The sequence below is a fragment of the Canis lupus genome, unplaced genomic scaffold (assembly GCF_011100685.1).
Source record: "Canis lupus familiaris isolate Mischka breed German Shepherd unplaced genomic scaffold, alternate assembly UU_Cfam_GSD_1.0 chrUn_S1600H1790, whole genome shotgun sequence".
Taxonomy (NCBI): Eukaryota; Metazoa; Chordata; class Mammalia; order Carnivora; family Canidae; genus Canis; species Canis lupus.
Genome location: NW_023330440.1, coordinates 15001 through 41207, shown reverse-complemented (window position 1 = coordinate 41207; position 26207 = coordinate 15001). Strand labels below are relative to the sequence as shown.

The 26207-nt window shown below is 51.1% G+C and overlaps 1 protein-coding gene and 1 long non-coding RNA gene across 4 annotated transcripts in view; one reads left to right on the top strand and one right to left on the bottom strand.

The window, feature by feature from the left end:
* Window positions 1-5451: 5451 nt before the first annotated feature.
* On the bottom strand, window positions 5452-12062 carry LOC119878417. Of its 3 annotated transcripts, none has more exons than XR_005386852.1 (5): window positions 11865-12062; window positions 11253-11413; window positions 10001-10135; window positions 6769-6922; window positions 5452-5999 (listed from the first exon to the last, which is right to left on the bottom strand). It is a non-coding gene; the product is annotated as an uncharacterized LOC119878417 (long non-coding RNA). The 3 variants fall into 3 exon arrangements; XR_005386853.1 differs by having other exon boundaries at window positions 11253-11360; XR_005386851.1 differs by lacking the exons at window positions 10001-10135; window positions 11253-11413 and adding an exon at window positions 7031-7809.
* Window positions 12063-19408: 7346 nt separating this feature from the next.
* The window catches only part of LOC119878415 (collagen alpha-1(I) chain-like), a 20588-nt gene continuing 13789 nt past the window's right edge, over window positions 19409-26207 (top strand). Inside the window, exons 1-2 of the mRNA XM_038589046.1 lie at window positions 19409-19421; window positions 23668-24532. Coding sequence (XP_038444974.1) covers window positions 19409-19421; window positions 23668-24422 — 768 coding nt within the window. The 3' untranslated portion in view covers window positions 24423-24532. The remainder of the gene's footprint in view (window positions 19422-23667; window positions 24533-26207) is intronic.

Below are 26207 nucleotides of genomic sequence, written 5' to 3'. Positions count from 1 at the left end.
GGCCCCGCCCCCGGAGCATCTAGGCCCCAGTGGACTGAGAGCTCCATATTTCCTTTAGGGGGTGACTCTGGGGCTGGAAAGCTGGTCGCTGCTACTGTTGTTTTACCTCCTGAGGCTTCACAGGATAAACAACCCCCACTGAGCTTCACGGTGGCCTCACGGGATAAACAGGTAAGCAACTTTCACTGAGCCCTGCACAAGGCAGGAGGCTGAGCAGCTCCCCCAAGTGCTAACACCTAAGAATCGGCACAGCAGACCCCTCTCCCAGAAAACCAGCTAGAAGGTCAGAGGAAAAGCAAGTTATTGACCAAGAGGCACTAGAAAGTTCTGGGGGAAGTCAAGGGATTTACAGTATATAAAATCAGAGGACACTCCCCCTTGTTTTTTGTTTTCTGTTTGCTTCCCCTTTTCTTCTTTCCTTCTCTTTTCTTTTTTTCTTTTTCTTTTCTTCTTTCTCTTCTCTCTTTTTCTGCTTTTCCCAATACAACTTGTTTTTGGCCACTCTACACTGAGCAAAATGACGAGAAGGAAAACCTCACCTCAAAAAAAGAACCAGAAACAGTCATCACTCACAGAGTTACAAAATTTGGATTAAAATTCAATGTCAGAAAGCCAATTCAGAAGCACTATCTTAAAGCTACTCGTGGCTCTAAAAGAAAGCATAAAGGACTTAAAAAACTTCATGACTGCAGAATTTAGATCTAATCAGACAGAATTTAAAAATCAATACATGAGATGCATTCCAAACTAGAAGTCCTAACGATGAGGGTTAACGAAGTGGAAGAATGAGTGAGTGACATAGAAGACAAGTTGATGACAAAGAGGGAAACGGAGGAAAAAAGAGACAAACAACTAAAAAATCACGAGGATAGATTAAGGGAAATAAATGACAGCCTGAGGAAGAAAAATGTACATTTAAATGGGGTTCCTGAGGGCGCCGAAAGAGACAGAAGTCCAGAATATGTATTTGAACAAATCATAGCTGAAAACTTTCCTAACATGGGAAGGGAAACAGGCATTCACATCCAGGAAATAGATTCACACACACACACACCCCAAAATCAATAAAAACCGGTTAAATCTTCTGCATTTAATAGTGAAACTTGCAAATTCCAAAGATAAAGAGAAGATCCTTAAAGCAGCAAGAGACATCTCTAAATTTTATGGGGAGAAATATTAGATTAACAGCTGACCTCTCCAGAGAGATCTGGCAGGCCAGAAGGGGATGGCAGGATATATTCAGAGTCCTAAATGAGAAGAACATGCAGCAAAGAATAGTTTATCCAGCAAGGCTTTCATTCAGAATAGAAGGAGAGATAAAGAGCTTCCAAGATAGGCAGGAACTGAAAGAATATGTGACCTCCAAACGATCTCTGCAAGAAATTTTAAGGGCGACTCTTTAAATTCCTCTTTAAGAGGAAGTCCAATGGAACAATCCACATAAACAGGGACTGAATAGGTATCATGATGATAGTAAACTCATATCTTTCGATCGTAACTCTGAACGTGAACGGGCTTAATGACCCCATCAAAAGGCGCAGGGTGTCAGACTGGATAAAAAAGCAGGACCCATGTATTTGGTGTCTACAAGAGACTCATTTTAGACAGAAGGACACCTACAGCCTGAAAAAAAATGGTTGGAGAACCATTTACCATTCAAATGGTTCTCAAAAGAAAGCAGGGGTAGCCATCCTTATATCAGATAAACTAAAATTTACCCTGAAGACTGTAGTGAGAGATGAAGAGGGACACTATATCATACTTAAAGGATCTATCCAACAAGAGGACTTAACATTCATCAATATATATGCCCCGAATGTGGGAGCTCCCAAATATATCAATTAATAACCAAAATTAAGACATACTTAGATAATAATATAGTTATACTTGGTGACTTCAATCTAGCGCTTTCTACACTCGATAGGTCTTCTAAACCAACATCTCCAAAGAAATGAGAGCTTTAAATGATACACTGGACCAGATGGATTTCACAGATATCTACAGAACTTTACATCCGAACTCAACCGAATACACATTTTTCTCAAGTGCATATGGAACTTTATCCAGAATAGAAGACATACAGGGTCACAAATTGGGTCTGAACTGATAACAAAAGATTGGGATTGTCCCCTGCATATTCTCAGACCACAATGCCTTGAAATTAGAAGTAAATCACAACAAGAAGCTTGGAAGGACTTCAAACACGTGGAGGTTAAGGACCATCGTGCTAAAAGATGAAAGGGTCAACCAGGAAATTAAGGAAGAATTAAAAAGTTTCATGAAAACTAATGAGAATGAAGATACAACCGTTCAAAATCATTGGGATGCAGCAAAAGCAGTCCCGAGGGAGGAAATGCATTGCAATACAAACATCCATCCAAAAATTGGAAAGAACTCAAATACAAAAGCTAACCTTAGACCTAAAGGAGCTAGAGAAAAAAAACAGCAAATAGATCCTACGCCCAGAAGAAAAAGAAAGTTAATAAAGATTCAAGCAGAACTCAATGAAATCGAGACCAGAAGAACTGTGGAACAGATCAACAAAACCAGGAGTTGGTTCTTTGAAAGAATCAATAAGACAGATAAACCATTAGCCAGCCTTATTAAAAAGAAGAGAGAGAAGACTCAAATTAATAAAACCATGAATGAGAAAGGAGAGATCACTACCAACACCAAGGAAATACAAAAGATTTTTTTTTAATTTTTATTTATTTTTGACAGTCACACACAGAGAGAGAGAGAGGCAGAGACACAGGCAGAGGGAGAAGCAGGCTCCATGCACTGGGAGCCCGACGTGGGATTCGATCCCGGGTCTCCAGGATCGCGCCTTGGGCCAAAGGCAGGCGCTAAACCGCTGCGTCACCCAGGGATCCCCAATACAAACGATTTTAAAAACATATTATAAACAGCTATACGCCAATAAATTAGGCAATCTAGAAGAAATGTACGCATTCCTAGAAAGCCACAAATTTCCAAAACTGGAACAGGAAGAAATAGAAAACTTGAACAGGACAATATCCCGGGAGGATATTGAAGCAGTCATCAAACACCTCCCAAGACTCAAAAGTCCAGGGCCAGATGGCTTCCCAGGGGAATTCTATCAAACGTTTAAAGAAGAAACCATACCTATTCTACTAAAGCTGTTTGGAAAGATAGAAAGAGATGGAGTACTTCCAAATTCATTCTATGAGGCCAGCATCACCTTAATTCCAAAACCAGACAAGGACCTCACCAAAAAGGAGAATTACAGACCAATATCCCTGATGAACATGGATGCAAAAATTCTCAACAAGATACTAGCCAATCGGATCCAACAATACCTTAAGAAGATTATTCACCATGACCAAGTAGGATTTATCCCCAGGATGCAAGGCTGGTTCAACACTCATAAAGCAATCAATGTGATTGATCATATCAAGAATAGAAAAAAAACAAGAAAATATGATCCTTTCAATCTATGCAGAGAAAGCATTTGACAAAATACAGCATCCGTTTCTGATCAAAACTCTGCAGAGTGTAAGGATAGGCGGAATATTCCTCAACATCTTAAAAGCCATCTATGAAAAGTCCACAGCCAATATTCTCAATGGGGAAGCACTGGGAGCCTTTCCCCTAAGATCAGGAACAAGACAGGGATGTCAAAAAAAAAAAAAAAAGAGAGAGAGACAGGGATGTCCACTCTCACCACTGCTATTCAATATAGTACTCGAAGTCCTAGCCTCAGCAATCAGACAAAAAGACATAAAAGGCATTCAAATTGGCAAAGAAGTCAAACTCTCTCTCTTCACTGATGACATGATACTCTACATAGAAAACCCAAAAGACTCAACCCCAAGGTTGCTAGAACTCATACAGCAATTGGGCAGCATGGCAGGATACAAAATCAATGCCGAGAAGTCAGTGGCATTTCTATACACTAACAATGAGACTGAAGAAAGAGAAATTAAGGAGTCAATCCGATTTACAATTGCACCCCAAAACATAACATACCTCGGAATAAACCTAACCAAAGAGGTAAAGGATCTATACCCTAAAAACTACAGAACACTTCTGAAAGAAATTGAAAAAGACACAAAGAGGTGAAAAAAATATTCCAGGCTCATGGATTGAAAGAAATAATATTGTGAAAACGTCAATGTAACCCAGAGCAATTTACACATTTAAAGCAATCCTTATAAAATACCATAGACTTTCTTCAGAGAGTTGGAACAAATCATCTTAAGATTTGTGTGGAATCAGAAAAGACCCCGAATAGCCAGGGGAATTTTAAAAAACAAAACCATAGCTGGGGGCATCACAATGCCAGATTTCACGTTGTACCACAAAGCTATGGTCAACAAGACAGTGTGGTACTGGCACAAAAACAGACACATAGATCAATGGAACATAAGAGAGAATCCAGAAGTGGACCCTCAACTTTATGGTCAACTAGTATTCAACAAAGGAGGAAAGACTATCCAGTGGAAAAAAGACAGTCTACTTAATAAATGTTGTTGGGAAAATTGGACTTCCACATGCTGAAGCATGAAACTAGACAACTCACTTGTACCATAAAAAAGTTAAACTCAAAATGGATGAAAGCTCTTAATGTGGGACAAGATTCCATCAAAATCCTAGAGGAGAACACAGGCAAAACACTTTTTGAACTTGGCCCCAGTAATTTCTTGCAAGATTCATCCATGGAGGCAAGAGAAACAAAAGCAAAAAGAACTATTGGGACTTCATAAAAAAAGAAGGTTTTGCACAGCAGAAGAAAGAGTCAACAAAACTAAAAGACAACGGACAGAATGGGAGAAGATATTTGCAGATGATGTATCAGATAAAGGGCTAATTTCCAAGATCTACAAAGAAATTATTAAACTCAGCAGCAAAGAAACAAACAGGGGATCCCTGGGTGGCTCAGCAGTTTAGCGCCTGCCTTTGGCCCAGGCCATGATCCTGGAGTCCCGGGATCAAGTCCCGCATCGGGTTCCCGGCATGGAGCCTGCTTCTCCCTCCGCCTGTGTCTCTGCCTCTCTCTCTCTCTCTCTCTCTCTCTCTGTCTATAATAAATAAATAAATAAATAAATAATAAATAAATAAATAAATCTTTTAAAAAATAAAATTAAATTAAAAAAAAAAAACCAAAGAAACAAACAATCCAATCATGAAACAGCCCAAAGACATGAACAGAAGTCTCACAGAGGGAGACATAGACATGGCCAACAAGCACATGAGGAAATGCTCCGGATCACTTGCCATCAGGGAAATACAAATCAAAACCACAATGAGATCCCACCTAACACCAGTGAGAATTGGGAAAATTAACAAAGCAGGAAAATACAAATTTTGGAGAGGATGTGGAGAAAGGGGAACCCTCCTGCACTGTTGGTGGGAATGTGAATTGGTGTAGCCACTCTGGAAAACAGTATGAAGGTTCCACAAAGAGTAAAAATAGATCTGCCCTATGACCCAGCAATTGCACTGCTGGGGATTTTCCCAAGATACAGATGCAGGGAAATGCTAGGACACATGCACTCCGATGTTTATAGCAGCAATGTCCACAAAAGCCAAATTATTGAAGGAACTCATGGCCGTCACATGGGATGAATGGATCCACCCACATTTCGACCACTCGGATGGAAGATAAGATCAAGGAAGGGCACTGGGTGGCTCAGTCAGTGAGGCTCCTGCTTTCTGGTTAGGCCATGATTCCTTGGACCTGGCTTTGAGACCTCCATTGGACTCCCAGCACACTGGGGAGCCTGCTTTGCCCTCTCCCCCTGCAGCTCACCCTGCTTATTCTCTTTCCCTCTCTCCAAGAATTTAAAAACTTCCTTAAAAGTGTTTGTAAAATATCAAGTAAACCTCGGATTGGTCTTTGGATCCACAAGGAGAACCTTGATGCCTTCACAGAGCAGGTTGGGAGACTACAAGGGTTGTCGCTGGAGAGCGACTGTCAGCCCAGGATCACATAGATCTCTTGATTTCCATTAGGAGGGCTTCATGTCGGAGTGTTCCTGTGAAGAGACAAATGAGTCAAAGGGAGCCACTTGTGGGTTACGTTACCTAGACCCGAACCCTAACATTAAACAAACCTCATCCTGATATCGAAACCAAATGCTAACCCGATCTAGGACAAGAACCCTAACCCTAAACCTAACGCTAACCCTAACCCGAATGCTAATCGGAATTCTAACCCCAACCAGAACACAAACACTCACCCAACGCTAACCTTCCAGAACTTGGACCTGAAGCCAAAATTGAAACCTAACTCTACCCATAAACCATAACCCTAATCGCTAAGCTAAACAGTAACTCTTACACTCACCCTAAACACTAACCCTAACCCTAAACATAAACCTAACCCTACACCGTAAAACTAACCCTAACCCCAATCCAAATGCTAGCCCTAACCCTAAGCATAGTTCAATTTGGAACTTAGATGTGACATGCCATTGTGTTGAATGTAGCCTGTTGTTCAGATCCCAGTCACAAAACACCTCGGGGTGACACAGGAATATTTATGCCACAGGTCATTATCGCTGGGAGCCATGGTGAAGGCTATGACCCCCAGAGCCCAGAAGGAGGCACCTCAGACTCATTCAAAATAGAACAGGACACATTTGGAGGGTTTGACAACAGAAGATGACCATGTATGCATTTTGGAGCATTCCCACCCCATCATGGTGCCCCCATTGAAATGAGGCCGGAGGTAAAGTGATCATTGTAATATTCTGTTGCTGGAACCGAGACCACTTTCAAGTGGTACTCCACCCCAAAACTCACCTCCACATGTCAATGCACCATCCTTAAAATTGCGCCTCAGATACACAGGGCACCAGCTCACGTGCATTACAAAGATCATCAATAGACCCCTGATGATGTCCCAAGGTAGGAGATTCTGCCTCTTCTATCACCGTGCAGGGTGGGAACCTGGGGACTATGTGAGAGACATGGTGGGTTAGATAGGTCACAGATCTGGGAAAACAAGCACAGAAAGAAAGGTCTGAATTCAGCTCCGTCTCCAGAAAAGTAAGACCTTCCTTACATTTTCAGAGAGTTGTGGCTATGGCATTTTTGACTCCTGATGTACAGTTAAGGAGATGGCATGGGGTAAGCAGTCATCTGCCAAGAAGGGGGTCTGGATAGGTCTGACTGAAGGGAGGGGCCCAAGGGCTGGAATCTTGAAAAAGTGATGTCACTTCCTTGGAGACAAGAGTGTAGTGGATTTAGAACTCTGGTAACCAGGATGCTGCATTGAAGAATGTCCTTCTTTCCAGCGCACTTAACTAGAGAACAAGATGTTCTGTTGCTGTTGCCCTACTTTCAGTGGCTCTGGGCAAAAGAGAGTCCAGACAGAGAGATGTTCATGTCGCTATGGACGTCAGCTCGGCCCTCTTCACCGAAGCTTCTGGTTATATGCGGGAAACCTCAACAGGTACTACAAGGCACCTGGGGAAGCCACTGGAGAGCAGGTCACACTGTAATCTCAGCTGAGGGGGCTCGAACCTCCTTCAGGCTCATTGTGTGTGTGCCTGTTTGTGTATGTAAGAGTGTGTTTGTGTGAGACTGTGTGTGTGAGTGTGTGTGTTTGTGTGCTTGTCTGTGTGGAGATGGGACAGCAGAGAGGAACATGCCCTTCCTGGGCAGAAACCAGCTGCCATGGTTTGGAAGCCTGTCACATCTTTGGTGTTCAGACCCCAGGCCATAGCAGGCAAGATGAGAAGGTGAGTGCTGAGGGCCAAGCTCAACTACGAGTATGTAAGTCATGAGCGCAAGAGTCTCTTTCATCTGGCTTCTCCTTGGCAGATGTCTCTTCAGGTGCCCCTGTGATGTGAAGCGGAGAACATGATTTAAAAAGGGGATGTCCCATTGGGTGTTGTGCAGGGGGTACCCTAATGTCTCCTGGCCCTGCACATACGGGGCACTGTATTTGCAGAACTGCACCCAGAATATCTTAGAGGAGATGTTCTGGGGCTTCAGCATATCAAACTCCCTAGACAATGATCGGGTGCACAAGGCAAACAAGGAGCAGTGCTGTTCTGAGGTGAGAATGGGAAGAGGGTTCTCCATAGAGAGATGGCCCCCACACAAACATGGAGAGAAACCTAGGGCCCTCCCTTAGTGTTTCCACATGACTGCCTCATAGGCCAAACCGCAAAGAGACCTGAACCTCCACTCCTAACCTCCAGCGATGTCTGAGGTGATAAGACACTGTTCCCCTAGGTTGGAATGGTGCAGAATAGATTTAATGTTTTTGAGGAGCGGGGGCGGTTTGCTTGTTTCACTCAGAGCAATGAGTGTCTTTGCGTTTCACTACCATTTTCCTTATTTCACCCACGCGCCCCAAATATCCTGTGTAGAACCCAGCACCTCTGTCGTTAAACAAGGTCTGCAGACCACACAAAACATCACACTGAAGACGGTGACTTAGACAAAAGGAAGGGTGGGATGAAGCCATTCTCCATGCTTATCTCTAAGGTGTCATGTGCCAGAATACATCAGATCGTTGTAGGCCAAATAGGTCATGAGCTGTGCCCTTAGAGGGCCTTGCAGTACTCCATCAATGGGGCCGTTGTCACAGTGATTCAGCTTTTCAAGGCCCTGGGCACTTGACATGATGCCATTCTCTTGCCATGTCTGCCGAGCTGCAAGGAGCAACTTGTGTGACCCCACAGACTGTTTAAGTTGCTTGATCTGCCATCACCTGGAAACCCAGTTTGGGTGGAAACCCTTTGATGCATCAAATTTCTCGCACTGGATTCAGACCATCCGAGGTTTACTTGATATTTTACAAACACTTTTAAGGAAGTTTTTTAAATTCTTGGAGAGAGGGAAAGAGAATAAGCAGGGTGAGCTGCAGGGGGAGAGGGCAAAAAAACCAGGTCCCTGGGATCATGGCCTGACCTGAGAGCAGGGGCCTCACTGACTGAGCCACCCAGTGCCCTTCCTTGATCTTATCATCCGTCCGCGTGGTCAAAATGTGGGTGGATCCATTCATCCCATGCGGCGGCCATGAAGATGTCACATCTAACCAACTGTGGACATGCGTGCCTACGACAGGTCGAGTGATTGACTGTCTGACTCTCTGACTAGACTTGAGACCGAGACAGTGTATCTACTGTATTCTTTCAATGATGTTAGTGCTTCGAAATGTGGCTGCAATCCTAGGCGCTTTCTCTCTATTCTTGGAGAAAGGAATCCCAACCAGCACTTTCCATCTACTGAGTGGACCATGAGCTGCTCTGTCTTCCCCACTGACCGCTGCTCTGGACACATGAAGGACAAGGAGCAGGGCCAGTTAGATGGAATCCCAGAAGTCTTTTGCAAAGAGGAAAACGGCCTGCTTTCCACGTGCTTCTGTACACCGAGGTTGCCACAGGCCCATGAGGCTTGATGTGGAGAGCTTCTTCGCTGGCGAGAGACAGCTGCTCCACAGGAAGATGCCCAGCAGCCCTTTGAACAGGGCCACACAGCAGAGAAGTCTAGGCCATGTTTTCTGTCAGGATTGCCCACAGTAGCCCCATGATGTTCATCCTCTTCACAGCCCTTCTCAGAGGAGGAAAAGGAAGCTCAGAGAGGTGCAGTGAAATTCCCAAAACATGCCGGTAGTAGAGGCGAGCCTCAGGCCCTGTGCTGTGTATGGGGTGGTCAGTCACCTGTAGAGTTGCTGGCCCAGGACCCTTTGGGCTGTGCTGAACACCTGGTAGACACGGAAAATGACTTCATTTTCTGAGAGACTCCTTTCCTGCCGGATCGCAGAAGGGACTGTACAAAAGTATCCATTCTGCCTTCGCGGAGTGTCAGCATGGTCCAGGCCTCACCCGGAGTCAGGGTGGATGGTTCCTTTCCACCCCAGAGACACAAGGAGGAGCACTGTAGTCAGCTTCCAAACCACGGGCCACTGGGAAGAACAGGGTCTGGCGCTCAGCCCAGAGACACCCATCCCCTCGGGAAGTTGTGCAGGAAAAAAGGACTTTAGGGCCCACACAGAAAAGGGTTCTATGCTTCAAAATACCATTAGTTGCTTGGGACGCAGGACAGAGCATTGGCAACTTCAACACATTCCAGTAGCTGAGCATCACCCGCATTTCTCTCAACTCAGAGCTTTTATGAAGACCAGTATTCCATGGAGTCATCCGTAAACATCCCACTGCAGATAGAACACAGAGGGTTAGCACCTCAAATGGTGCTCAAGAACCCACAGATTGGGCCTGAGAAGAGACCAAAGCATGGACTCCGTGGCATTTCCCCTAAGCTGATGTACCTTGGTCTGTTCCTGACCTAGGGAGGAAGGATCAGGGAGAACACCTTCTTCGGCAGACCCCAGGGAACCTAGGGCCTGTTCTTCCTAGTCTGTGCTCTTGGCTTGCCCTGATCATCTGTGGGTCCTGACTTTCCCCATGAATGGGACTTGTTCTCAGTCCAGACCGGCCATGCTTGTGGTCAGTGGGCTGATGCACCTGTGCTTCACAGGGGGAGATGGAGGAATTGAACCCTTGGAACAACTCATCCAAGATTTCCTGTGTGGATCTCTACACAAAAGGCAGAGCCAGCTACTTGGGTCAGGAGGCATCAGAGGACTTCCACCCAAATTGGGCTTCTAGGTTATGGCAGATCAAGCAACGTAAACAGTCTGTGGAGACACACAAGGTGCTGCTTGCAGCATGGCAGTCCTGGTAAGAGAATGGCATCATGTCAAGTGCCAATGGCGTTGAATGGCTGAATCACTGTGGCAGACGGCCCCATTGATAGAGTACTATGAGGACCTCTACGGACACAGCTCATGACCCGTTGGACCAACAAAGATCTGATGTGTTCTGGCACATGACACCTTAGAGATAAACATAGACAATGGCTTCATCCAACCCTTCCTTTTGTCTTAAATCACCGTCTTCATTGTGATCTTTTGTGAGGCCTGCAGAAGTTGTGCTAGGACAGTAGAGCTGCGTTCTACACAGGATCCCTGGGGCACGTGGGTGAAATCAGGAAAATGGTAGTGAAACGGAAAGACACTCATTGCTCTGAGTGAAAAAAACCAACCACCCCCACTCTTCAAAAACAGTAAATCTATTCTGCACCATTCCAACCTAGGGGAACACTGTCTGATCACCTAAGACATAGCCGAAGGTTAGGAGGGGAGGTTCATGTTCTCTTTGTGTTTGGGCCTGTGCGGCACTCGTGTGGAAACACTAAAGGAGGGCCCCAGGTTTCTCTCCATGTTTGCGTGGGGGCCATCTCTCTGTGGAGAACCCTCTTCCCATTCTCACCTCAGAACAGCACTGCTCCTTGTTTGCCTGGAGCACCCGATCATTGTCTAGGGAGTTAGAAGAGTTGAAGCCACAGAACATCTCCTCCAAGATCTCCTGGGTGCAGCTCTGCAAATACAGTGCCCCGTATGTAACAGGGCCTAGAGACATTAGGGTACTCCCTGCACAACACAACAAGGAGACATCCCCTTTAGAAACCGCGTTCTCCGCTTCACATCACAGGGGCAGCTGAAGGGACATCTGGAAATGAGAAGCCACACGAAAGACACTTGCGCTCATGACTTACATACTTGAACTTGAGCTTGGCCCTCAGCACTCACCTTCTCATCTTGCCTACTATGACCTGGAGTCTGAACACCAAAGATGTGACAGGCTTCCAAACCGTGGCAGCTGGTTTCTGCCCAGGAAGGGCATGTTCCTCTCCTCTGTCCCCTCTACACACACACACAGACACACACACACACACTCACACACACAGTCTCACACTAACTCACCCTCTTACACATACACAAACGGACACACACCCAATGGGGTGAAAGAGGTTCAAGCCCCCTCAGCTGAGATTACAGTGTGGCCTGCTCTCCAGTGGCTTCCCCAGGTGCCTTGTGGTACCTGTTGAGGTCTCCTGCACATAACCAGAAGCTTCAGCGAAGGGGACCGAGTTGACGTCCATAGCGACATGAACATCTCTCTGTCTGGACTCTCTTAAGCTCAGAGCCACTGAAATTAGGTCAACCGCAAAAGAACATCTTGTTCTCTTGACCGGCTCCAGTTAAGTGAGTTGGAAAGAGGGACATTGTTCAACGCAGCTTCCTGGTTACCAGAGTTCTAAATCCACTACACTCTTGTCTCCAAGGAAGTGACATCACTTTTTCAAGATTCCAGCCCTTGGGCCCCTCCCTTCAGTCAGACCTATCCAGACCCCCTTCTTGGCAGATGACTGCTTACCGCATGCCATCTCCTTAACTGTACATCAGGAGTCAAAAATGCCATAGCCAGAACTCTCTGAAAATGCAAGGAAGGTACTACTTTTCTTGAGACGGAGCTGATTTCAGACCTTTCTTTCTGTGCTTGCCTTCCCAGATCTGTGACCTATCTAACCCACCGTGTCTCTCATATAGTCCACAGGTTACCAACCTGCACAGTGACAGAAGAGTCAGAATCTTCTTCCTAGGGACATCATCAGTGGTGTATGAATGATATCTGCAATGCACGTGAGCTGGTGCTCTGTGTATCTGAGGTGCAAATTTTAAGGATGGTGGTTTGACATGAAGAGGTAAGATGGAGTGGAGTACCGGTTGAGTGGTACCAACTGATTACCAGTTGAATGTGCACTAGGTTCCACAGTTTTCACTTGACCTCCGGCCTCATTTCAATGGGGGCACCATGATGGGGTGGGAATGCTCTAAGGTGCAGACATGGTGATCTTCTGTAGTCAAACCGTCCAATTTTTCCAGTTCTATTTTGAATGAGACAGAGGTGCCTCCTTCTGGGCTCTGGGGGTCGCAGCCTTCACCATGGCTCCCAGCGATAATGACTTGTGGCATAAATATCCCTGTGTCACCTCGAGGTGCCTCATGACTGGTTCCTGACCAACACAATACATCCAACTCAATGGCATGTCACATCTAATTTCCAAACTGATCTATGTTTCAGGTTAGGGTTAGGCCTCAGGATCAGGGTTAGGGTTAGGCTTCAGGGTTATAGTTAGGGTTAGGGGTAAGGGTTAGAGGTAGGGTTCAGGTTAGGGTGAGGGTTATCGTTAGGCTTCAGGGTTAGGGTTAGGGTAAGGGGTTAGGCTTAGGTTTAGGGTTAGGGTTAGTTCTCAGGGTTAGCATTAGCGTTAGGCCTCAGGGTTAGGGGTGAGGTTTAGGCCTCAGGGTTATGGTTAGGGGTTAGGCCAAGGGATTAGGGTTAGAGGTTTAGCTTAGGGGTGAGGGTTAGGGTTAGGTTTTAGGTTTAGAGTGATGGTTAGGCCTGGGGTCAGTGTTAGGGTTAAGCGTAAGGGTTAGGGTTTTGGATTAGGCCTCAGGGTTAGGCCTCAGGTTTAAGCCACAGGGTTAGGGTTAGGGTTAGGCCTCAGGGTAAGTCCTCATGGTTAGGCCACAGGGTTAGGCCTTAGGGTTAGGTTTAGGCCTCAGGGTTAGGGTTAGGGTTAGGCTTCAGGGTTAAGGCTTCGGTTTAGGCCTGAGGGTTAGGCCTAGAAGTTAGGTCTCAGTGTGAAGGGTTAGGGTTAGGTTTAAGACTCAGGGTTAGGGTAAGGGTTAGGCCTCAGGGTTAGGCTTTAGGTTTAGGCCTTAGGGTTAGGGTTAGGCCTCAGTGTTAGGGTTAGGTTTAGGCTTCTGGGTGAGGGCTTAGGTTTAAGCCTCAGGCTTAGGCCTAGTGTTTAGGCCTCAGTGTTAGGGGTTAAGGTTAGGGTTAGGCCTCAGGGTTAGGAGTTAGGTTTAGGCCTCAGGGTTAGGCCTCAGGGCTAGGGTTAGGGTGAGCTTTGGGTTAGGGTTAGGGTTAGGGTCAGGGTCAGAATTAGGGTTCAGGTTGGATTAGGTATAGGGTTAGTGTCAGGGTAAAGGTTAGAGTCAGGGTCAGGGTTAGGGTCATGGTCATGGTGAGGGTCAGGCTTAGGGTTAGGGTCAGTGTTAGGGTCAGGTCAGGGTTAGGATCAGGTTCTGGGTTAGGGTTAGGGTTAGGGTTAGGGTAAGACTTAGGCTTCAGGGTTAGGGTTAGGGCAGGGGCCCAGGGTTAGGATTAGGGTTTGGCCTGAGGGTTAGGGTTAGGGTGAGGCCTCAGGATTAGGGGTTAGGGTTAGGCCTCAACGTTAGGGTTTATTTATAGGCTTCCATGATAGGACTACGGGTTAGGCCTCAGGGTTAGGGGGTTAGGATTAGGGTTAAGGTTAGGGGTTAGGGTTAGGGCTCAGGGTTAGTGGTTAGTGTTAGGCTGAGGGGTTAGGGTTAGGTGTTACACCGAGGAGTTAGTGTAAGGGTTTAGGCCTTGGGGTCAGGGTTAGGGTTAAGGTAAGTGGTTAGGGTTAGTGTTAGTTTTTGCCCTCAGAGTTAGGGTTGTGGTTAGGCCTCAGGGTTAGGGGTTAGGGTTTGGCCTCATGGTTAGGGTTAGGGGTAGGCCAAGGGGTTAGGGTTAGGGGTTAGGCCAAGAGGTTAGGGTTAGGGGTTAGGCCAAGGGGTTAGGGTTAGAGGTTCAGCCTAGGGGTTAGTGTTAGGTTTAGGGTTTATGTTTAGGGTTAGGGTTAGGCTTGATGTCCATGTTAGGGTTACGCCTAAAGGTTAGGGTTTAGGTTTAGGCCTCAGGGTTAGGCCTCAGGGTTAAGGCTCTGGGTTAGGGTTAGCATTAGGCCTCAGGGTTAGGGGTTAGGGTTAATCCTCAGGGTTAGGGTTTAGGGTTTGGCCTCATGGTTAGGGTTACGGGTTAGCCCGAGGGAGTAGGGTGACGAGTTAGGCCTAGGGGTTAGGGTTAGGATCAGGGTTTAGGGTTAGGGTTAGGGTTAGGCCTGGGGTCAGTGTTAGCATTAGGTCTAAGGTTTAGGGTTTAGGTTTAGGCCGCAGCGTTAGGCCTCAGGGTTAGACCTCAGGGTTAGGGTTAGGGTTAGGCCTCTGGCTTAGACCACAGGGTTAGGCCTCAGTGTTAGGCCTCAGGTTTCGGTCTCATGGTTAAGTTTAGGACTCAGGGTTAGTGTAAAGGTAGGACTCAGGGTTAGGGTTTAGATTTAGGCCTCATGTTGAGGTTTAGGCCTCATGGTTAGGGTTAGAGTAAGACATCAGGGTTAGGGTTTAGGTTTAGGCCTCAGGGTTAGGACTAGGAGTTCGGCCTCAGGGTTAGGGTTTAGGGTTAGGGTTAGGGTTAGGCCTCCTGGTTAAGGGTGAGGGTTAGGCCACAGTGTTAGGCCTCAGGGTTAGGCCTCAGGGTTAAAGTTATGGTTAGGGTTAGGGTTAGGGCTAGGGTTAGGTCAGGTTCAGGGTTAGGGTTAGTGTTATGGTTAGGGTCAGGGTTAAACTTAGGGTTATGATCAGGTTTAGGGTCAGGGTCAGCATTTGGGTTAGGGTTAGGGTTAGGTTTAGGTTTCAGGGTTAGGGGTTAGGGTTAGGGTCAGGGTCAGGGTTAGGCCTCAGGGTTAGGGTCTGGGTTAGGTCTCAGGGTTAGGGTTAGGCTTAGGCCTCAGTTTAGGTCTCAGGGTTAGAACCCAGGGTTAGGCCTCAGGGTTAGGTTTAGGCCTCAGGGTTAGGGTTAAGTTTGGGCCTCAGAGTCAGGTTTAGGTTTAGGCCTCAGATTTAGGCCTAGGGTTAGGCCTCAGGGTTAGGGGTTAGGGTTAGGATTAGGCCTCAGGGTTAGGCGTTTGGGTTAGGCATCAGGATAAGGACTCAGTGTGAGACCTCAGGCTTAGGGTTAGGCTGCAGGGTAGGCCTCAGGGTTAGGCCTCAGGGTTTGGCATCAGGGTTATGTTTAGGCCTCAGAGTTAGGGGTTAGGGTTAGACCTCATGGTTAGGGTTTCTGTTTAGGCCTCAGGGTTAGGCCGAGGGGTTAGGTTTAGGGTTCGGCCGAGTTAGAGTTAGGGTTAGAGTTAGGATTAGGGTTAGACTCAGGGTTCGGGATTAGGGTAGGCCTCAGGGTTAGGGGTTCGGGTTAGGTCGAGTGGTTAGGCTTAGGGGTTAGGCAGAGGAATTAGGGTTAGGGGTTAGGCTTGGGGTCATGGTTAGGGTTAAAGTAAGATTTAGGGTTCAGCCGAGTTAGAGTTAGGGTTAGAGTTAGGGTTAGGGTTAGGGGTTAGGCTTGGGGTCACGGTTAGGGTTAAAGTAGGGTTTAAGGTTCGGCCAAGTTAGAGTTAGGGTTAGAGTTAGGGTTAGGGTTAGACTCAGTGTTCGGGATTAGGGTTAGGCCTCAGGGTTAGGGGTTCGGGTTAGGTCGAGTGGTTAGGCTTAGGGGTTAGCAGAGGAATTAGGATTAGGGGTTAGGCTTGGGGTCATGGTTAGGGTTAAAGTAAGGGTTTGGGGTTAGTGTTAGGGTTAGGCCTCAGGTTTAGGGTTAGGGTTAGGCCTCAGGGTTAGCGGTTAGTGTCAGGCCTCAGGATTAGGGGTTAGGTTAGGGCCTAATGGCTAGGGTTAGGGGTTAGGCCGAGGGGTTAGGGTTTGGGGTTAGGTGTAGGGGTTAGGATTAGGATTAGGGTTTAGGGTTAGGGTTAGGGTCAGGCATGGGGTCACTGTTATGGTTAGGCCTAAGGGTTATGGTTTAGGTTTAGGCTTCAGGGTTAAGGGTTAGTCTTAGGCCTCAGGGTTAGGCCAAATGGTTAGCCCACAGGATTAGGTTTCAGGTTAAGGCCCGAGGGTTAGGTTTTGGATTCAGGGTTAGGGTAAGGATTAGGACTCAGGGTTATGGGTTAGGTTTAGGCCTCAGGGGTAAGCCTAGGGTTTAGGCCTCAGGGTTAGGGTTTGGGTTAGTGTTAGGGTTAAGCCTCGGTGTTGGGGGTTAGGGCTCAGGGTTAGAGTTTGGGTTAGGCCTAGGGGTTAGGCCTCACGGTTAGGGGTTAGGGAAAGGGTTAGGGTAAGGTCTCGGTTTTTGGGGTTTGGCCTCAGAGTTAGAGTTAGGGTTAGGCCTCAGGGTTTGGCCTCAGGGTTAGTGGTTAGCCCTCAGGATTAGGGGTAGTGTTAGGCTTCAGGAATAGGGGTTAGGTTCAGGTATAGGCCTCAGGGTTAGGTTTAGTGTTAGGGTTAGTGTCAGAGTTAAGGATAGGGTTGGCCTCAGGGTTAAGCCTCAGGGTAACGACCGGGGTGAGGGTCAGCGTTAGGGTCAGGGTTTGGCCTCAGGGTTAGGCCTCAGGGATAGGGTCAGGGTTTGGCCTCAGGGTTAGGCCTCAGGGATTGGGTCAGTGTTAGGCCTCAGGGTTAGGGTCAGGGTTAGGGTTAGGGGCTAGGTAGGCTTAGGGATAGGGTCAGGATTAGGGCCTCAGGGTTAGGGGTCATGTTAGGGTCAGAGTCAGGGTTAGGCCTCATACTAGATTTCTTGTGTGGATCTCCACAAAAAAGACAGAGCCAGCTACTTGGGTCAGGAGGCATCAGAGGGCTTCCACCCAAACTGGGTTTCCAGGTTATGGCAGATCAAGCAATTTAAACAGTCTGTGGGGACACCCAAGTTGCTCCTTGCAGTACGACAAACATGGCAAGAGAATGGCATCATGTCAAGTGCCAATGGCCGTTCAATGGCTGAATCACTGTGGCAGGCAGCCCCACTGATGGAGTACTACGAGGACCTCTACGGACACAGCTCATGACCCGTTAGGCCAACAAAGATCTGATGTGTTCTGGCACATGACACCTTAGAGATAAACATAGACAATGGCTTCATCCCACCCTTCCTTTTGTCTTAAATCACCCTCTTTAGTGTGATCTTTTGTGAGGCCTGCAGAAGTTGTGCTAAGACAGTAGAGCTGCGTTCTACACAGGATCCCTGGGGCGCGTGGGTGAAATCAGGAAACTGGTAGTGAAACGGAAAGACACTCATTGCTCTGAGTGAAAAAAACCAACCACCCCCACTCTTCAAAAACAGGAAATCTATTCTGCACCGTTCCAACCTAGGGGAACATTGTCTGATCATCTCAGACATAGCCGAAGGTTAGGAGGGGAGGTTCATGTTCTCTTTGTGTTTGGGCCTGTGCGGCACTCGTGTGGAAACACTAAGGGAGGGCCCCAGGTTTCTCTCCATGTTTGCGTGGGGGCCATCTCTCTGTGGAGAACCCTCTTCCCATTCTCACCTCAGAACAGCACTGCTCCTTGTTTGCCTGGAGCACCCGATCATTGTCTAGGGAGTTAGAAGAGTTGAAGCCACAGAACATCTCCTCCAAGATCTCCTGGGTGGAGCACTGCAAATACAGTGTCCCATATGTACAGAGCCAAGAGATATTAGGGTACTCCTTCCACAACACAACAAGGGGACATCCCCTTTAGAAACCGTGTTCTCTGCTTCACATCACAGGTGCAGCTGAAGGGACATCTGGCAACGAGAAGCCTGATGAAAGACACTCTTGCCCTCATGACTTACATATTGAAGTTGAGCTTGGCCCTCAGCACTCACCTTCTCATCTTGCCTGCTATGATCTGGCGTCTGAACAGCAAAGATGTGTCAGGCTTCCAAACCGTGGCAGCTGGTTTCTGACCGGGAAGGGCATGTCCCTCTTCTCTGTCCCCTCTACACACACACACACACACACACTCACACACACAGTCTCACAGTAACACACCCTCTTACACATACACAAACAGACATGCACCAAATGAGGGTGATAGAGGTGCGGGCCCCCTCAGCTGAGATTACAGTGTGCCTGCTCTCCAGTGGCTTCCCCCAGGTGCCTTGTGGTATCTATTGAGGATTCCCGCACATAACCAGAAGCTTGGGCGAAGTGGGGCGCACTGTCGTCCATAGCGACATGAACATCTCTCTGTCTGGACTCTCTTAAGCTCAGAGCCACTGAAAGTACGGCAACAGCAACAGAAGGTGTTCTCCTGACCGGCTCCAGTTAAGTGTGCTGGAAAGTAGGACATTGTTCATCGCAGTTTCCTGGTTACCAGAGTTCTAAATCCGTTACACACTTGTCCCCAAGGAAGTGATGTCACTTTTTCAAGATTCCAGCCCTTGGGTCCCTCCCTTCAGTCAGACCTATCCAGAGCCCCTTCTTGGCAGATGACCGCTTACCCCATGCCATCTTCTTAACTGTACATCAGGAGCCAAAAATGACATAGCCACAACTCTCTGAAAATGCAAGGAACGTCCTAGTTTTCTGGAGACGGAGCTGAATTCAGACCTTTCTTTCTGTGCTTGCCTTCCCAGATCTGTGATCTATCTAAGACACGGTGTCTCTCATATAGTCCCCAGGTTCCCAACCTGCACGGTGATAGAAGAGGCAGAATCTCCTTCCTAGGGACATCATCAGGGGTCTATGGGTGATATTTGTAACGCAAGTGAGCTGGTGCCCTGTGTATCTGAGCCTCAATTTTAAGGATGGTGCTTTGATATGAAGGGGTGAGTTGTAGCATGGGGACACCATTTGAAAGTGACCTGGGTACAAGCAACGTAATATCACAATGGTCACTTTACCTCCAGCCTCATTTCAATTGGGACAGCATAATGGGGTGGGAATGCTACAAGATGCAGCCATGGTCATCTTCTGTCAGTCAAACCGTCCAATTGTGTCCTCTTCTATTTTGAATGAGTCCGAGGTGCCTTCTTCTGGGCTTTGGGGGTCGCAGCCTTCCCAATGGCTCCCAGTGATAATGACCTGTGGCATAAATATCCCTGTGTCACCGCGAGGTGTTTCGTGATGGGTTTTGACCAACACGATACATCCAACACAGTGGCATGTCACACCTAAGTTCGATTTGGAACTATGCTTAATCTTTGTGTTAGGCTTCGGGTTGGGATTAGGGTTAGATTTGTGGTGTCGCGTTAGGGTTGGGGTTCAGTTTTGGGTTCAGGTTCAGGTTCGGGAAAGTTAGGGTCGGGTGAGGGTCGGGTTCTGTTTGGCGTTAGAATTTGAGTTAGGATTCAGGTTAGAGTTAGGGTTAGGTTTAGGATTAGGGTTCGGGTTCAGTATAGCTTTCGCATTAGGGTTCGGGTCCGGGATAAGCTTTGTCTAGAGTCAGAGTTCGGATCCAGGTTAAGGACCCCACATGCCGCTCCCTTTGACTCATTTGTGTCTTCAAAAGAACATCCCGACATGAAGCCCTCCCACTGGAAAAAAGAGATCGAGTGATCCTGGACTGACAGGCGCTCGACAGCGAAAACCCCTGTAGTCTCCCACCCTGCTCTGTGGAGGCATCAAAGTTCTCCTTTTGGATCCAAAGACCAATCCGAGGTTTATCTGATATTTTACAAACACTTTTAAGGAAGTTTTTTAAATTCTTGGAGAGAGGGAAAGAGAATAAGCAGGGTGAGCTGCAGGCAGAGAGGGCAAAGCAGGCTCCCCACTGAGCAGGGAGCCCAAAGGAGGTCTCAAAGCCAGGTCCCTGGGATCATGACCTGACCTGAAAGCAGGGACCTCACGGACTGAGACATCCAGTGCCCTTCCTTGATCTTATCTTCTATCCGCGTGGTTGAAATGGGTGGATCCATTCATCCCATGCGGCGGCCATGAAGATGTCACATCTAACCATCTGTGGACATGCGAGCCTACGACAGGTCAAGTGATTGACTGTCTGACTCTGACTACACTTGAGACCGAGACAGTGTATCTACTGTATTCTTTCAATGATGTTAGTGCTTCAAAATGTGGCTGCAATCCTAGGCGCTTTCTCTCTATTCTTGGAGAAAGGAATCCCAACCAGCACTTTCCATCTACTGAGTGGACCATGAGCTGCTCTGCCTTCCCCAGTGACTTCTGCTCTGCCACGTGAAGGACAAGGAGCAGGGCCAGTTAGATGGAATCCCAGAAGTCTTTTTCAAAGAGGAAAACGGCCTGCTTTCCACGTGCTTCTGTACACCGAGGTTGCCACAGGCCCATGAGGCTTGATGTGGAGAGCTTCTTCACTGGGGAGAGACAGCTGCTCCACAGGAAGATACCTAGCAGCCCTTTTGACAGAGAGAGACAGCAGAGGTGTCTAGGCAATGTTTTCTGCCAGGAGTGCCCACAGTAGCCCCTTGAGGTTCATCCTCTCGCACAGCCCTTTTCAGAGGAGGAAAAGGAAGCTCCTCCGAGAGGAGTAGTGACATTCCCAAAACGTGCCAGTAGTCGAGGCGAGCCTCGGGCCCTGTGCTGCGTATGGGGCAGTGGAACTGCCCGTGGAACTGGAACACCTCCGGGCCGTGTTGAGTGACAGGTAGAGACGGGAAACGATTGTGTCGCCTGAGACGCTTCTATCCCGGAAGGATCGCAGCGGGGACTGTACCAAAGTATCTGTTGTTCTTTCTTCCTGAGGCGTCAGCACGGTCCGGGCAGGCCTCACCCGGGGTCAGGGTGGACGGTTCCTTTCCACCCCAGAGACACGAGGATGGGCACTGTAGTCAGCTTCCAAACCACAGGCCACTGGGAAGAACAGGGTCTGGCGCTCAGCCCAGAGACACCCATTCCCTCGGGAAGTGGTGTGGGACAAAGGACTTCAGGGACCACACAGGAAAAGGTTCTAGGCTTCAAAATATTGTTGGTTGGTTGGGACGCAGGGCAGAGCATTGGCAACTTCAACACATTCCAGTAGCTGAGCAACCCCAGCATTCCTCTCCACTCAGAGCTTTTAGAAGACCAGTATGCCATGGAGTCGTCCGCCAACGTCCCCACTGCAGATAGAACCGAGAGGGACAGAACCTCAGATGCTGCTCGAGATCACCTAAGTTGGGCCTGAGAAGAGACAAGAGCGTGGGCTGTATGGCGTTTCCTCTAAGCTGATGTAGCTCGATGTAGCTTGGTCTGTTCCTGACCTAGAGAGGCTGGATCAGGGGAGAGCACCTTCTTCGGCAGGCCCCAGGGAAGCCAGTTTCTCCCAGTCTGGGTTCTTGGCTTGCCCTGATCGACTCTGGGTCCGGACTTTCACCATGAATGTGACTAGTCCTCAGCCCAGACTGGCAATTGATGTAGTTGGCCTCCCAGTTCCTCGGTCTGCCATCAAGGTCGTCCTCCTCCTCGGGGGTGGGGTGGGGGGCGGGTGGTTGTGTGAGAGAGAGAGAGAGAGAGAGAGAGACAGAGAGAGAGAGAGAGAGACAGAGAGAGAGGCAGAGACAGAGGCAGAGGGAGAAGCAGGCTCCATGCACAGGGAGGGAGCCCGACGTGGGATTCGATCCCGGGTCTCCAGGATCGCGCCCCGGGCCAAAGGCAGGCGCCAAACCGACCGCTGCGCCACCCAGGGATCCCCTCCACGTACTTTAGAGAGTCACTGTCTTAGACGTGCCTTAGGCTCAAGGACTCGATGCGGTCTCCCTTTCTGTGGCACGGTCGGTCCCATCCATCCCCCGTTAGGCCCAAAGTAGAATTGCATGACCACACTGCTCACGGGAGCTGGAGAAGATATGCTAAGGTGACCGACCGGACCGACCGACCGACCGACCGACCGGATGGGAGCACTGTCCATTCGAAAGGAAGGACCTACAGGCCGAGGCGTCTATAAACACGCTCCCTGGAAGTCTTTGGCCTTCGCGTGCCTCTGATGAAATCATTGCTCCGGAAACTCCAGCATCTATAGCCGGTCTTGTCCATGGTCTTCTGACCATGACTCGTCCTCCGTTCGCCTGACGTTCTGCCCAATTGTCCGTCCACGGAGAAATTAGACCCCGTCCCGTGAGAGCCGAATCCGACCCCTCCGCTCACCCCCACGACAGAGAAGACTATGCCCAGGTCTGTGCCCGCCCATCTTCCCTTTCTCCTCCGCCAGGGCAGAAGAAAATGTGGCCCGCCCTCCCTTCTCCTGTCAAAAGTCCAATCTGACATAGGACTTGGATACGAAGGAAACCAGAGTACTGTTTTGAACCATAGACACGTTGATTGATTGAAGATTTTATGTAGGTAGTCCTGAGACGCACACGGACGGACGCACGCACGCACGCACGCACACGGACGGACGCACGCACGCACGCACACGGACGGACGCACGCACGCACGCACGCACACGGACGGACGCACGCACGCACGCACGCGGACGGACGCACGCACGCACGCACGGATGCACACAGAGGCAGAGACACAGGCAGAAGGAGAAGGAGACTCCATCCATGCAGGGAGCCCGCTGTTGGACTCGATCCCAGGACCCCGGGATCACGCCCTGGGCCAAAGGCAGGCGCTCAACCGCTGAGCCACCCCGGCCTCCCTACCTGGAGACACTTTGATAGAGTAGCAGCAGCAGCAAAGAAACACACGCACACCGCCGCTCCCCCCACCCCCCCAGGTGAAAGAAGGTCCCGCTGACTCCCCTCCTTTTCCTCTGAGAAGAGAAGCACACCCTTTCTCCTGCCCCTGGAAGGTGCCTTGGAGGAGAGCGCCAGGAGGGGAGTGAATGACATTCTTCTCTTCAAGGACAGGAAGTTGAGCGTGAGCAGGAGAATTCTGGAGAAACAGATTGTGTTAGAAAGAAAGAAAGAAAGAAAGAAAGAAAGAAAGAGAAAATCCTTATGTTCTTTGAGCCTCCCCTCCCCCCCAGAATTGAGTTCCTCTTCCACGACCTCTTCTCATTCAACCCAATAGACAAGTATTTGGGGGGGGGGGGGTCAGGTCCCAGACGCTGAGAGGGTGGAGGTGAAGGTGGTGCGGGGGAGGGGGGGGGGCACACCGTCCTCTCCAGCGCCTTTGGTTCAGACCTCCTTCGTGACCTCCCTCCCTCCCTCCCTCCTTCGTCTTATAAATATATAAATAAAATCCTAAAGAAAAAGAAAAAAAAAAAAAAAAAAAAAAGGAAGGACACGAGAAAAAACGGTGCATCCGTTGCCGTCCTGAGAGTCCTCGCCTGGTTTCGGCTCTACGTTCCCTCCCTGACCTCGGAAACGTGCCTGAGTCGTCCCGGGAGCCCCGCGCGGCGAGCGCGACCCCCTTTCCGGGCGGCAGCGGGCCCGGACGGACGGACGGACGGACGGACGGGTTTTCCAAGGCTCCCCCGCCCCGGGAGGACGGGGGTTCGCGCGGTGCGCGGCCGTGTGCTCCCGGGGCCCTCCGCCGTCCCCGGGCCGAGAGGCGAGATCCGAGGCGCCCTGACGGCCTCGCCGCCCGGATCTGTCCCGCTGTCGTTCGCGCCGGTTGTCGGGTGCCACCTGGCGGCCGCTTTTATAGAGCGTGTCCCCTCCGGAGGCTCGGCGGCGACAGGCAAGGAACAGCTTTGGTGTCGGTTTCCCGGGGCCGAGTTCCAGGAGGAGGGCGGCTCCGGCGCGAGCGTCCGGCTGTCGCCGGGGCCTCGGCGCGCGATGCGCTCGCCGGAGATTGGACCTCCGGAGCTGCGAGGGAGTGTCGCCGTCGCCGCTGTCGCCGCTGTCGCCTCCGCCTCGCTCCCGGAGGAGGCCGTGCGGGCCGCCTGGGTGGGTCGACCAGCACCCGCCGGTGGCTCCTCCTCCGCCCGCGCGGACCGACCTGGGCCGCCTCGGGGGCGGGGGACAGGGTGTGTCCCGCCGTCCGTCCTGTGGCTCCGGGCGATCTTCGGGCCTTCCTTCCGTGTCACTCGGTTGTCTCCCGTGGTCACGCCCTGGCGACGGGGACCGGTCTGAGCCTGGAGGGGAAGCCCGTGGGTGGCGCGACAGACCCGGCTGCGGGCACGTGTGGGGGTCCCGGGCGTCGGACGCGATTTTCTCCCCTTGTTCCGAGGCCCGCTGCGGAGGTGGGTCCCGGGCGGTCGGACCGGGTGCCACGCGGGGGTGGGCGGGCCGTCCGTTCGGGCGTCCGGCCCCGGTGGCGATTCCCGGTGAGGCTGCCTCTGCCGCGCGTGGCCCTCCACCTCCCCTGGCCCGAGCCGGGGTTGGGGACGGCGGTAGGCACGGGGCGGTCCTGAGGGCCGCGGGGGACGGCCTCCGCACGGTGCCTGCCTCCGGAGAACTTTGATGATTTTTCAAAGTCTCCTCCCGGAGATCACTGGCGTGGCGGCGTGGCGGCGTGGCGGCGTGGCGGCGTGGCGTCTCCACCGACCGCGTATCGCCCCTCCTCACCCCCCCCCCCCCCCCCCCCGGTTTCCCTGGGTCGACCAGATAGCCCTGGGGGCTCCGTGGGGTGGGGGTGGGGGGGCGCCGTGGGGCAGGTTTTGGGTACAGTTGGCCGTGTCACGGTCCCGGGAGGTCGCGGTGACCTGTGGCTGGTCCCCGCCGGCAGGCGCGGTTATTTTCTTGCCCGAGATGAACATTTTTTGTTGCCAGGTAGGTGCTGACACGTTGTGTTTCGGCGACAGGCAGACAGACGACAGGCAGACGTAAAAGACAGCCGGTCCGTCCGTCGCTCGCCTTAGAGATGTGGGCCTCTGGGCGCGGGTGGGGTTCCGGGCTTGACCGCGCGGCCGAGCCGGTCCCTGTCCTCGCTCGCTGGAGCCTGAGCCGTCCGCCTGGGCCTGCGCGCCGGCTCTCGTGCTGGACTCCAGGTGGCCCGGGTCGCGGTGTCGCCCTCCGGTCTCCGGCACCCGAGGGAGGGCGGTGTGGGCAGGTGGCGGTGGGTCTTTTACCCCCGTGCGCTCCATGCCGTGGGCACCCGGCCGTTGGCCGTGACAACCCCTGTCTCGCAAGGCTCCGTGCCGCGTGTCAGGCGTCCCCCGCTGTGTCTGGGGTTGTCCGGTCGCTCCTGCCCCCCCCCCCCCGGGGGTCGAGGGGCTTGCCGGTGAGGCGGAAGCAGGTCCCCCCGGTCGCCGTCCTCGCTGGGCTTTTGCTCCTCGGGAAGCCCCCTCGGGGCCGCAGCTTGCTGCCGATCGATCGATGTGGTGATCTCGTGCTCTCCTGGGCCGGGCCTAAGCCGCGTCAGACGAGGGACGGGCGTCCACGGCGGATGCGACCGCTCTTCTCGTTCTGCCCGCGGGCCCCTCCCTCCCCGGCTCCTCCGCGCCCGGCCGTCGTGGCGGGTGCGCGGGGGGCGCGCGCCGGGGTTGGGGGTGGTGCGGACTCCGGCCCGACCCCGGCCTCCCGCCTTCTTGCCTCGCGGCGCTGGCGGGACCGGGGTCCTCGGACGCGGCGGACACTCTCGCCGGCCTTTCCCGAAGGCCCTGGGTCCGTGGCGAGCGGCCCTCCCCTCCTCCGCGGGGGAGGGCCGGCCCGACGCCGCGCTGCTCACCGCCCGGCCTGGGCGCGCTTGAGCGCGTTGCGCCCGGCCCTCCGTGGTGCCCCTGGAGCGCTCCAGGTCGCCTCAGGTGCCTGAGGCCGAGCGGTGGCGTCGTTTCCTTCCCCGGCGACTCCCCTCGGGCTGCCGCCGCCGTCGTCGGCGTGTCCGAGGAGCGGGTGGTGGAAGAAGTCGGCAAGGGAGGCGCACCCGTGCCCCTGGCGGGGGCGCGGGCGCCTCGTCTTCCTTTCCCCTCTCCTCTC